At 44.1% G+C, this 12,958-nt stretch overlaps 1 protein-coding gene across 7 annotated transcripts in view; it reads right to left on the bottom strand.

The window, feature by feature from the left end:
• Nucleotides 1-12,958, bottom strand: part of Rapgef4 (Rap guanine nucleotide exchange factor 4) — a 306,617-nt gene that overhangs the window by 75,480 nt on the left and 218,179 nt on the right. For all 7 annotated transcript variants that reach the window (XM_004634752.1, XM_023719129.1, XM_023719130.1 and 4 more), the window contains 4 exons: nucleotides 10,476-10,529; nucleotides 10,057-10,163; nucleotides 6,061-6,182; nucleotides 4,453-4,636 (listed from right to left, as the gene is read on the bottom strand). In XM_004634752.1, coding sequence (XP_004634809.1) covers nucleotides 4,453-4,636; nucleotides 6,061-6,182; nucleotides 10,057-10,163; nucleotides 10,476-10,529 — 467 coding nt within the window. The remainder of the gene's footprint in view (nucleotides 1-4,452; nucleotides 4,637-6,060; nucleotides 6,183-10,056; nucleotides 10,164-10,475; nucleotides 10,530-12,958) is intronic.

A 12,958-nucleotide genomic window follows, 5' to 3' on the forward strand; every position in this document is an offset into this window, starting at 1 on the left:
AAAATCCTATTAAAACATGTTCTAGTCTGGGTGTGGTGGCGTGCGCCTGTAATCCCAGAGCTGGGGAGGCTGAAAACAGGAGGATCACTATGAGTCCAAACTGTGTAGTAAGACCCTGTACCAAATATACAGATTTTAGAAGAAGAAGAAGAAGAAGAAGAAGAAGAAGAAGAAGAAGAAGAAGAAGAAGAAGAAGAAGAAGAAGAAGAAGAAGAAGAAAACAAGTTCTGCTAGTCAGGAGCAGATGCACAGCCCCCACGGGCCTCCTTGAACAAGTGTGTGGAAGGGGGGCTCTGCCGGGCTGTTGGGCGTTAGGACAACTGAGGGCTGTGGACAAATAAACAACCCTTTCTCCCTACCCTTGCATCTTTTCATGTCACTTGAATTGCTTCTTTTCGATCTGTGCCCCATAGGACATGCTAGAAAAATATTAATTTATCACATCAAATAAATCAAGTTTTTGAGTTTTAGATCCATGTAGAAGACACCAGAGCCTAGCAACAATTCTCTTGTTATAACAGCATAATTTTCTGGGGTTATTCTTTTTCCCCTGCTTGGGCACAATGGGCTTATTACTTTCTCAACTACTTAAGCCTCTAGGCGCTTCAGGAATTTCAGAACTGGATTTCCCTCGCACATGAGCCTCCGGTAGACCCCTCTAAGTAGCAGAGTATTATGTTGACTTTACTTGGGAGGAGAGGTTTGCAGGCTTATGTGGCAAGGGCATTTGTTCTCCTTTAAGCTTCTTTGTGTCCAGCCTTCCTGGTCACTCCACATCTTTTTGCCCGTGGCTTCTGATCCAAAGTATTTACTTAAATTTAGCCATCATACACATTTCTGCTGGTAGGGGGTCTCTACTGTGTCTCTTTTGCTGTAGGGTAACCTCTTGTTTTTAGACTTACAAACAAAGCAAAATCAAAACAATAAGCCCCAAGAGCTTATTCTGTGTTTGATGGCACTGTCTTGGGGCCGCAACAACAGCACCGTCAAACTGTCACCATTCTGTAGCACTTGCCCCCAAATGCCAGCCAGGTCTGCACCTGCGTACCCAGGATGGGCATTGTGCATCACTCTGTCTGCCACCACATAAAAAGCTAATTTCACATTCAAAATGTATTTTTTTTTCAATACCAATAGCAACAAGAGTGTGCCAAAAAATTCCCCTTGAAGCTCTATTCTGTTTTTTAAACTACAGAACATTCTTTCATAGTTTGACAGTTAAAATGCTGCAGTTAATGTAATAAACAGAGAAATTTTCTAAGTAGCCTGTCAAAACAAGTGACACTTTTTTTCTTTTTGGCTAGCGAGTCTTAGATTCAGAACAATGGGAAGTACCTTTCAAAGCAACATCTTCATTATACAATCAAATTCTCAAAGTAATCTTCTCATCAAAGAATATTGTGTTATTTCTTTTCCAGTAATTATCAGGGTTCTGCAACCTCTCTGGCAGTGGTGACTATTAAAAAATGCAGCTGTGCTGAGTTAAAAAATAGGGGGTCTCGCCCTGGTCGACACTGAGCCAGTGCTTCTCACAGCTCCACACTTGCTAATGATTTGGCTGTTTGGGCAGTTGGAGCGACATTTCTAGGACCTTTGAACATGCTCTTGCTCCCAGGAGCAAAGGGCTCAATTGATATCTTCAAGGATGGTAGTGATGGTAGCATTTCTTAATCAACTACACTTATTTTCTTTTGGCTACAAATATAGCACAATAACTGAATGGGTTATGTGCATGTAGAGTTGAATGTCTGTCTCACACAAGTAGATTCCTTATTTTTTACTTTCCCATCTCTCTCCATCATTCCAGTAAGAAGAAAATTTAAGACCCCAAAAAGGAATTGCCAGCCTAATTCCAATGTTTGTAGAATTAAAAAGAAGACAAAAACAAAACTGGAGAGACTGGAAAAATCCCAAATCTAAAACTCCAAAATCCCACCCAGAACAATGTATCTTGGCATCCCAGTAAAACCTTTCCTTTAGTGGCCAATGACAATGAGAGAGCTGACCTCTGCAATATAATTTTCTTTGAAGAATCAGCAGGCTTCCAGGGTTCACAGAATTTAACACTTTATGGAAGAAACAGGAGGCAGAGGCTCCCATCTCTAAAATGGCTTGTTGCAAACCAGGCCTGAAGTCTCTCATGATAAGTCAGCATGTTTACACCACTCAATAAAACGAATGTTTGCTCAACCTGCAACTAAGTTGAAAGTGTCTCTCCCACTGGGTTACAACTGCACTGGAGGCAGGAATCACTTTATATTTCTTCTTTTAATCTATTTGGTAGATGCTAAAAATTACTGGTGAATCAAATGGTTTTTCTGTCTTGCTTGAACAAACTGAGGGCCGATGGAGCATTAGCTAGGGCAGTCCATGCCTGCCTTCATTCGCTCAGCAAAGGCCTATCTGTGGGTGAACGTAGTTAATGCAAAGCTAGAGCTAGAGCCTTCCTGCTCAACACCAGGTCAAACTCCTTCCCCAGGATGTTGTGTTCACACTCCACCTTTCCCCTTACAACATGTAACATGGCTGTGATGAAAGATGACCTGCAGGTCTTGAGACTGGCCTCCTGTACTACTTCAGAAAGAAGGGGTAACCCTCTTATTCCAAGCTACCTAGCAAGGTATCCAGAACAGAGGTGTTCAACAAATATTGGTGGGTGAGTACATTTGGAAAAATGAGGTGTCCTCGTCTCTAAGAAACTCAGTTCATAGCAATGCTTCTCAGCAGGGGTAGCACTTTGGTGGCAGGACACTATTTTGTGTATCACTGTGGGACTAGTACCCCTTAGTCCTGGCCTCCACCTAGTGAATGCTGGTGCTGCCCACTGATGCACTGTGACAACCAAAATACAGCCCCACATATTTCCAAATGCTTATGGGGCTGTCCCACCTGATTCAGAACCACTTCACAATGGTGGCTTGAATGAGATAACCACAAGGAGAAGGGCACAAAGGGGATGGATTCAGGAAATGATGAAGAAAGGCAAATGATGGACAATGAGACAAGATCAGGGAGGCAGGCTGATAGGATAAAGAGTGAGTTGTAGAACCACATTGTGGTTTTGAGTTCCCAAAGCCCTGGGGATTCTCTTGTGTGCCCTCAGCCACCCATCCTTATGATCCATCAGGGCACATGGAGTATAAATTGGCTGGGCAGGTTTCTTGGACCCTACTTCTGCTTAGGTCAACAAAAACTCTGACTTTCTGTTTGATATTTTAGATTTTCCTGTTAAATTTTTGTTTGAAGAAAGAGTTTTGAGGCATAAAGAGCTGAAAACCATGGTTCTAGAGCTAAGGTGATGGTACCAACTGGGATGAGGGAAGGCCTTTGAAACACACAGTGCGGGAGATTAAGACCCAAGAGAAAGTCTTGACAAAGGGGACATGGTGTGACAAAAATGAAATGTGATGAAAAGCCTCTGTAGCACTGAGTATGGGCAAGTGAAAGGGAAAGAACCCTGGGGAAGGGAGATAAAGCTATGCTCAGAGAGGCTATTGTGAGTTGGTCTGAGGGGCAGACATTGGGGAAGCTGGCCTGAGGGCCAACTCTCTCTTGGAAAGTGCCCAGTGGACACACCACACATGTCAAGTTTAATGCTTGCGTTGAGACCCAATAATAAATGAAGGTCAGCCAAGCCAGTGACTCAGATTTGACATCCCCAGCTGGCTGGCACTGGTGGCAGGGTGGAGGGTGATTTCATGTCCAACAGAAAAACACAGTCTGTGTATGGGATTTTAGAAGCGAGTGCCAAGCCATGATCCTGTGGCAAAGGTCTCTCTACAGATCAGGACTGGGGTGTACGCTGCTTTGTATGCCCCACAGCAATCAGTAGAATCCTCCACATCTGCCAGGGGCTCAATGTGTATTTTATGAATCAATCCAGTTAATCATTTCACTGGGCCCAGCTTCAGCTGGTGGACAGCTACTGAACAGAAGGCAGTTTTCTGTGGAGACAGAAGGCTTTAAGGAGGACGAGGGAGCAGTGGTGTTGGGTATGTGACACAGAATGGAGAAGACGATACACGGCGTGAGGGCATGAAGGAATGACCTCCTGTGTGCACCTACAGGCAGGAAGGCAGTGGCAGCGCCGCTGACTTCTGTCCTCCAGCCCTAGAAAGAACAGGGCTGCCACAGTCTGGCACAGAAGCAGAGGCTTCCCTCTGCCACTGGCCAAAGGTTGTTTATATGGGGATTCAGTTTTGACATCCGGGGAAACCAGAGAAGCTTTCTACAACCTTTAACTCATCAGAGTGACAAATGGGGTATTTGACTCCAAAATAAAAATAACACAGAGGCAAACACCACTGCATCTCCCTTCATTGTTTCTCCCCTGACCTAGGCATGGGGGCAGCCAAGACTTTGGCCATCGCCCTCCAGCCCACCCCCACCCCTAGGTGCACCTGCGCACTCAACAGTGCTGGCTCTGGGCCGGCCAGCCTCAAGTCCACTCACGGTTTGCGCAGAATCATCCTCATGTGGGCATCGGGGCCCATCTGGGATAGCAGCAGCATGGTGTCCTGGAGCTCCTCGTCACACTCCTTCTTTTCTTCCTCAGTGGGCAGAGGGGCATCCTCATGTTCATCATCCAGAAATCGATAGAACAAATATTTGTCTTGGAAATGGTGTTCCTGATCCACTACGGGAAACATAGAGGCAGTGTCAGCTGTGGCCGGGACCCTCAGGGCTGGTCACTGGAAGCAAACAAAGTTGGGCAGGAGAGCCAAGGATCTGGCTGGGCACCCTGCACTGCTCCTGGTCAGTCTGCGGGGCAGCTGCGAGACTGGGCCCTCCTGGTTTCATCACCAGCCACAGCCTCCAGACCCACCCGTCTCCTGGCCGCCCAGGGACTCTCCCTGGGAACCTGCCAGCTTCTCCGACATGAGCACCTCCACCCACCAAAATTGCCTTGGTGACCTTTTCTTGGGTGGGGGGGGCATACATCCCAAACGGGAGGACAAGTGACTGCTCTATCATGTCACACCTCAGACCAGGCTCTTAAAGTACATACAAGACAACCCCTATCAAGGTGATGATTTAAACTTCTGTCTCTGCACTTCAAAAACACAAAAGAAAATCAACTCAATGATCAAATGACCAAAGCCTGCCAGACTAAGCTTATATACTCCTAGAAGGATTTTGTTATAGTTGTGATTCTTAAATGTTTTTTTCTCTTTTTAAAAATTTATTTACTTTTTCTGGTGTTGGAGCTGGCCATTGAGCCCAGGGCCTTGTGTATGCTATGAAAGGGCTCTACCATGAAGCACTAAGCTACCCCTTAGCCCTCCTCTTAGTCTTACTAGCAAGATTTAGAACTTTGTAGGACACGCTAAATTAGGAGCAGCCTTTTAACAAAAGTCCTAATGTGATTGGTGTTCACAGTCACTAAAGGAAGAGAAAACACCTGCAAAATCATCATTAGGGTGCCAGGCACCAGCAAATGAAATGATTTAAATATCTTGTCTAGTTGAAAAAGTGGTCTCAAGCAAATGACACGAGCAGTTCAGCCTCAATAACACCCCAGTCAGTCTGGAATAAACGCTTGGTTCAGGGAGAGCTGCCACAGTTTACAGGGACTGCAACTGTGGAGCGCATTCCCAATTTTAAACGTGGTCCTCCCGTGGGTGTCTGAACTGGCTCCTCCGACAGCAGCACAGTCAGCAGGTGGCTTCTGAATTCACCTCTTACTCTCATGTCACCAGCCACACATTCCACTGCTCTTCATTCTGCCCCTGTGCCCAGATTACTATGCGATGCTCAATGTAGTCCTGCTATCAATGAACCGTGACTGCAAACTAATAAACATAATTGGAACTGATGCACAGGGTTGCAATTTCATCTTCCTGTCCTTCGTTCTCCAGAGTTAGAAAGGTACAATGGTGGAAACTAGCAATCATAGCATGCATTGGCTGCATCTGTATTGCTAAATGAAGATGCTAGCTCTGCAGGTCCCCCAGGGAATCATAATTCTTTCCTGACCATTTAAGAGTTTAGCAACAGCTTACACAGGGAAATGCATTTAGCAGTTCTTAAGGGTTTTTCAGGGACTGTGGCTCCTCTTACCGTGGTTGAGCACCCCATCTTCTAACAGGACCTGCCACATGCCGACAGCCTGAGTCCGGGAGTGAACACATGGGGTCTGCTGCAGCATCCAGTCCACCAGCTCGGTGCCCACACAGCATTGTCTAAAGGCGAGGGGACACACAGGAGGGGGCAGTCAGCCCTTTGCAGACACAGGCTAGGAAATGGCTTTGGAGAGAAGATCCTCCCAAGCAGCGCAGTGTCCTTCCATCTAAGAGGTTTCACGGCAAACCAAACACCACACGCTGCTGCCTAAGGCTCTCAAACTTGGATACACATCAATAAATCCATGTGGCTCAGTAGAGAATCTTTTAAGCAAGACTGTCAAAGCAGGACAGCATTATAGTATGCGGTATTAGGGGAAATGGAAGGACCACTAGGTGGGGCGTGTGACCTGGCAAGCTGATCACAGGGACACAAACTATGCCTGTGAGCGGGCTCCAGGAAAGCTCACCGCAAGGGGAAGGCAAAGCATGACCCTGACTTCCTGCCCTGCAGTCTTGTGAGGAAAGAGTTCGTGTGTGTGAGACGCACACAAGTACTCAGTGCAAGTTGTTGTATAAATGCAAAATGACCTAGCACTTTATAGTTTCAAGCAATACTACTGATCTCTCTCGACGGGTGCTGGGAGACTAAGCAATTAGTGATGCAAATCTCTCTGAGAAACATTTTGTGCAATAAGCATTGTCACTTCTGGGGAGCCTGATGCCTAAGAGCACCGAATGTCTTCTGCTGTTCCGTGCACCCACACAATAATGCCTCGCATGCCCTTCAGTGATGGGCAAGTTCGGTCTGTTAGTTATGAAACACATAATTACACGCATCCACATGAGCATTAGAAAATACTGAAATTGTCAGCGGGGTGAGAGGAGGGCAGGTGTTCCTGGAAGGTGGCTCAAGGAGGAAGAGGAATCTTGAAGTTCTAGGGAAAGACCCCAAGGGACACTGGAACAGGGCAGGAGCCCCAAAGCTGGCTGCTGCAGCTGGGACAGTCACTAGGGGCCTCCCGCCCATGCTAAGGAGGGCACCACCCCCAGTCGCCAGTTCCTTCCTCTCTAGTTTACACTGCAGTAGACTTCTGGTGCTGGTCACTTTGGAAAGAGTCTTGACCTGGGAGGAGATGAGAGATATGACACTGGGTCTGCTAGGCATTAGCTATGAACTCTGGCCAGCTCTCTGCTCCTCTGTTTCCTTATCTGCAAAAGAAAGGAGCAAAAGATGATCTCTGAGGCCTTCTCCAGTTCCAATATTCAAGGTCCTCTAGAACCCCTGGGATGCTCCGACTTAGGGATGATGAGAGTCCCAGAACAGGGACAATGTCCTGAGAAGGACAGGGGATTTCCAAGGCTGCACTTCCTCCAGCCCGTGCCCATACCTGAGAACTCTGAGGGGCAAACAACTACTTACTACTCACGCTGCACCAAACATACAACCTGTAAAAACATTCTTCTTGTGATTGGAGAATTTACTAATGCAAAGTCTTATAAAGGTATATAAAATTCCATTTCATTTGGCTTTTTTTTCCATGTGGTTTTTAATTCAATGAATGTTTTTACTAAAAAGATGGCGCTGCCCCCAGAGCACCTGGGTCCTGTGAGAACACTGCAGTCAGAGCACAGAAAGGAGACACAGCTGCGCCACTTGTAGGTGGCACACTAGCTGGGTACCTTTTATTAAGGACCCGGAGTACCCTGGGATCCCACGGGGGACCACACTGTATCTGGAAAGGTTTCAATCCCCTCATGCTTCTATAGCATTGATATAATGGGGCAGGGAACAGGACGGAGAGAGAAGACAGAGCTGTGAAATATAAAATCTGGGGCAAGGAGCTCCAACTGTTCTACAGGAAAAAGAAGTCATGCCTCTGGCTTCCATTGGAGTCCACTGGCCATTATTAACAGATCATTAATTTGTGTCATAGGGTGTGGGACAGACATAACACCTATATTTCAGGGGTGTAAAGTCTTAGCACTATGGAGCAAGAGATTATAGTCTCTGACTTTTACTTTCCATTATTTGTCACCAAATATGACATATTTAATGGAATTTCCCTAACACAAGTCAATACTTGGGAAAGGAAAAATTATAGCTTAAATTAAATAAAACCTTTAAAAGAAAAAGTTCCTTAACCATGTGAGATTGTTTTTGAGATTCATGTAATGAGTTTAAGAAGTTAAACTCTGGGGATATGAGACAAGTGATTTAAAACAATAACAACTTTATTTTCCTTAATATTAGAGCTGTTCATAAGGACCATGGACTCCAAAAAGAATGAATTATCGGATTCAAAAAAAGAATGAATTTCTAGGGCTGGAGAGAAAGACAGATGTAACCATCCAAAGCAGTAGCTAATGAAAACCATAAAAAGGTCTCGGTGGGTCGGTGAGATAGCTCAGTGGGTTAAAGTGCCTACTTAGGCAGAGCACAAGTGGTTGGGGTTCAATCCCCGGCCTGCCGTGCCAGCCTTACCCCCCAGGGCATGCTGAGACAGTGATTGAGGCTGGGCATGCTTGTATGTGCCTGTAATCCCAGCATCTGGGAGGCTGAAAACAGGAGGATCACTATGAGTCTGATCTGTGTAGTAAGACCCTGTATTGAATATGTTTTTTAAAAAAAGGCCTTGATAACCAAAAGTCTATCAAGAAGAGGCCATACTAAATTTAACAGAGTTAGTTTTGGTCTTTTATCATTAGTGTGCATGGTTTGCAGAGACAGTGAGCCAAGGTAGGATGGGCAGTATTTTCCTGTATGTCTTCAAGCAACCAGATCTTGAAGTGCATGTATGCAACAGGTTTGTTAAAGGGTGAACAAGGTGCTGTAATAGATGATTATCTCTAGAAATAAACTTATCCCTGATGATGTTAACATTTACGTGCTAGCTTTTCACTGTGTCTTATGTATTGGGTTCATTAGGGTCAAATGGTTTTGACTCATGCCAAAGTTCATGGTTTCTGAAGTCATGTCTAGGCTAAATGGGAAAGAGGGGTGAATGACTGCTAGGAGGACTGTGTCAGAACCACAGGCTCTGGAGGGGACAGTGAAGGCTTGTGTTTCATACAGTGTTTATTCCAGTTTCTAACATTTGTTGAATAGTTAAAATCAAAAGTAAGAATTAGGACTGAGATTTTAGTTGGCCTGCCAAGGTTCAGGCACCCCAGAAGGCACAACTAACCACAGTGCCCTCATCATCTTCATTTTTGTCAATTTTTAACTCCAGTGACAGTTATAATAATAAAGAGTTTTTATTCAATCTGATTGTATATGTGGTGTTGTGTGTCTTACTGTGTACATATTAGAATAAAATCTTACCTCGGAAAATAGCTGGCATGAAAGACTTTATACATTTGATTCATAACTGTCTTCTTAGGGCTTGGGACACAACAGTATTTTGCACTCTAGAGGTATTTCATAAATTAGTAGAATGGCTGAATGAACAAAAGATCACTGAATTTGGGATTAAACTACTCTCGGTTTAGATGCTGGTTCTACCACTCACTAGACTTGCGACTTGGACAAGGAAAGTTGTTGGATCTCTTTGAGCTGGTTTGGCTCTGTCACCTGAAAAGTGCTCGTACTGCCATCTAGCAGGGTGTGAGGAGGGAGAAATGAGATGACATGGAAGGCGGCCTGGTACAGGTCTTACAGCATAAATAAGTGCTCAGTAAATGTTAACTGAATGTGACCTAAATTTAGCTTTTCCAAAAGACATTAACAAATCTAAATATAAACTTTTCTTCTCATTGTTCAGCACAATAAATATCCAAACAAATTAGGGAAGGAGTTACTGCTCCTGGAATATTAAGGATAATTAAATATGCAGACATTAGCAGGGATCCAAGGCAAGTCTCGAATCTTCTCCAATCTGGGGGCATTGCAAAGCTGGCTGCACCCACATGGAAAACAAGGAGAAGAGTGTTTGCTTCATTTCACTAAATGTGAATGTGAGGGGACCACAGGTTTTAGGATGAGCACACATACCGGTATGTCTTTAGGTGGTATTTTCTGTCCCTTATCATGTGAGGTGCTCGAGAGAGGATGGCATTTCGCAAAATTTTTCCAGCTCTGAGGATCTTCTCTGAAGGAACCTGGGTTTTAATCAAGTGGAAATAAAGAAGGAGAAACAAAAACAATTTACAGGAGGCAGACAAACTAGATGAATCCTTAAAACACTTTCTAATCAGAGTCTGGCAGGAAAAACATAACTCATACATATTGACATTGCTCACTCGTGTGACATGTCACTGTTTTAGGTTGAAAACTGAGATGCACTGAATATTTACTGTCTCTAGAAAATGGATCAGAGGTTTCTTGATGTGAGGCTCTGACACACGGACCACCTCCAGCGGTCCCTAAGAAGTGAGCTTGGATGGCTCATCAACCCACCTACATCCCATTACCTTGGGAATGGTGTTAGCAGGACGGAGAGGAACGTGAGGTTCAATGAGAGGTGTCTGAAAAATAAAATGTCAAAGCAAAAGAAAATTAAACAAAAAGTTCAGTAAAGAAAATTATGGGTTGGGGGATAACAAGAAATATCAATTTTCATAAAACTCAAAACAGAATTAGAAAGAAAACAAGAGATAAAAGCTGCCTAAGGAGCTTGAATGCATTGGCATTCAAAGGGCAAAATTAGACCATTCAATTTGCCAACACTTAAATATAAATTATTAAAAATGAAAAAAGCCAACCAAACAGGAATGGTTAGATAGATGTTTGTAGGCGTAAGGGGAGTAAGTACCCACACAAAGCGTAACAAACATCAGAGCAGGTGAAAGGGAAAAGGGGATAAACATAAACAGATTAAAATGACCTATCTTAGGGAATGGGGAAAGTGCTGATGTGGGTGGAAATGAGCTATCGCATTCTCCTTTGTGTCATTAAGATTTTTTTTAACAATTTTTATTTTTAAGGAAGTTTCACTTTTTTTTTATATGTGGCTCCGTGCACTTTGGCTCCTAGAACTCCCAAGGCAGCCAGGGTAGTTCTCTTTATTTGTCAGTCTTGTGCCATTTTCCGAACTCCGTGAACGTGATATCAGCTCTATCTGCATTCTTCAGCTGCAGGTCCGCCTCTGAATCCAGGGAAAGTGCCTGCCACTTAGCTATACAACTGGGCCCTCCATTCTTACCCAGACGCTTTGCTAACAGTATGTGCCAATGGAGGGAAAAGATTTGTTCAGGTAAGGCGGTGGAACTGGCCAGTGACAGTGCTCCTTCTGCCACTTCAGGAAGGCAAGACGGTAGAGTACATTTTAGGAGCTTGTACTAGACAGAATAATGACCCGCGGAAGAGGTCCATCACCTTATTCCCACAACCTGCAAATGGTTGGTTATATGGCAAAAAGATAGATGAGTAAGGAATATTCTGGTGGTTCCTGGTGGGCCAGTGAAATAATAAGAGTGTTTAAAGGGAGGAGAGGGAGGCAGAAGAGTCAGAGCCCAAGAAAGGATCATGAGGGCGACTTGACCTCACTCCGCTGGCCAAGAACCAAGGAGAACACGCAGCCTCAGTCTAGAATCCTAGACAGCGCAACACGCAAGCAAACAGATTCCCCCAGTGTGGCTATCTAGAAGAAACATGGTGCTGCTCACACTGACTTTGCCCTGTGAAATCCCCTTCAGACTTCCACACTAAAGCACATAAGGTCATCACTTTGTTTTGTTTCAAGCCATTCAATTTATGGTGATTTGTCATAGTAGTCATAGAAAAATAGCAAGAATATTACGCTTTATTCTAAAGTCTCCTACTTTTCCCAAGTAGAAGGAATTTATAGTGATCATCTAGCAGTTCTTCCCTTTGGGCCTAACTTAGAATATATAATCAACGGGTAAAATGAAGCCCAGTATTAATGTAAAACATGTATCTAAATGCAAATATAAATGTATAAAACAAATGCATATCTTTTTATCAAGAATAAATTTCAAGTGGATTTAAATATAATACAACCAAGGAAAAAGAAAATTCTAAGCTTTAAAAACTAGCAGAAAAGAGATGTGGATTTATTTAGAATGACTGCAGTCTCATGGGCCTTACTTATTCAAACATTTTCATCATCTCGCTGCCATCAAGGAGGCCTCGCCCACCTTGGCATCACTGGAGAACAGTGCCAGGCACGAGAATAGATTCTTAGCAGCACAACATAGACCAAGGAGTGTCAGCCCGGCCCAGTTCAATAGTTACTTTAAACAGAGTCCAACTTTGCTTTGAAAAAGCCTGTGTCCCCTTATAAAGGAGCTGCGATGAGAAAGGAACCACAAGCACACTGATTCAATAAAGCCTTGAAGAACAGAGAGAATTCTGCGATGGTCTAGAACATTCTACACCAAAGTGCTGGAAACACGCAATTCAGACTGCTGTGGACCTTCCAGCAGGCCCCCAGTTCTTCACATTACAGTTTGGCTTACACTTTTGTGGTTATGCTTCATATATTTAACTGTAAAAGTCTCTGGTTATTCTTGAAAATAGCAATAAAAGCCCATTTCTCTTCCTTTCTTTGAGAAAGGAGGTCTAGAGTAGATGGGCAGGGGGTTAACTTTTGAAGTTACCTTTTGTTTCCTACAAAACATCTACTTCCTTTTGCAGTAGTCTTTGGCATGCTGGTGCGGGGCAGTCAAGAGGATGCCCACGCTTGGAGATGGATGATGAACGATTACTTTTTGGTAGGCTCAATGAAACATTATTTCAGATTGTCTTTTCATCTTTTTCTCCAGACATGGCTTTGTTTTAACAAAATGCTACCAAGTGGTCCCTGTCTAGTGTTGGACAGGTCCCTTTTGGGTTCCTTGGAATCCTGAAAAGAAAGTGTTACTAAGGTAGGGAAGCATCAAGCTTCCACAAGAATGTCCCTTTTGATCTGAGACTTCTAAAAGCCTACGCTGTA

This window comes from Octodon degus, unplaced genomic scaffold, assembly GCF_000260255.1.
Source record: "Octodon degus isolate 3935 unplaced genomic scaffold, OctDeg1.0 scaffold00065, whole genome shotgun sequence".
Taxonomy (NCBI): domain Eukaryota; kingdom Metazoa; phylum Chordata; class Mammalia; order Rodentia; family Octodontidae; genus Octodon; species Octodon degus.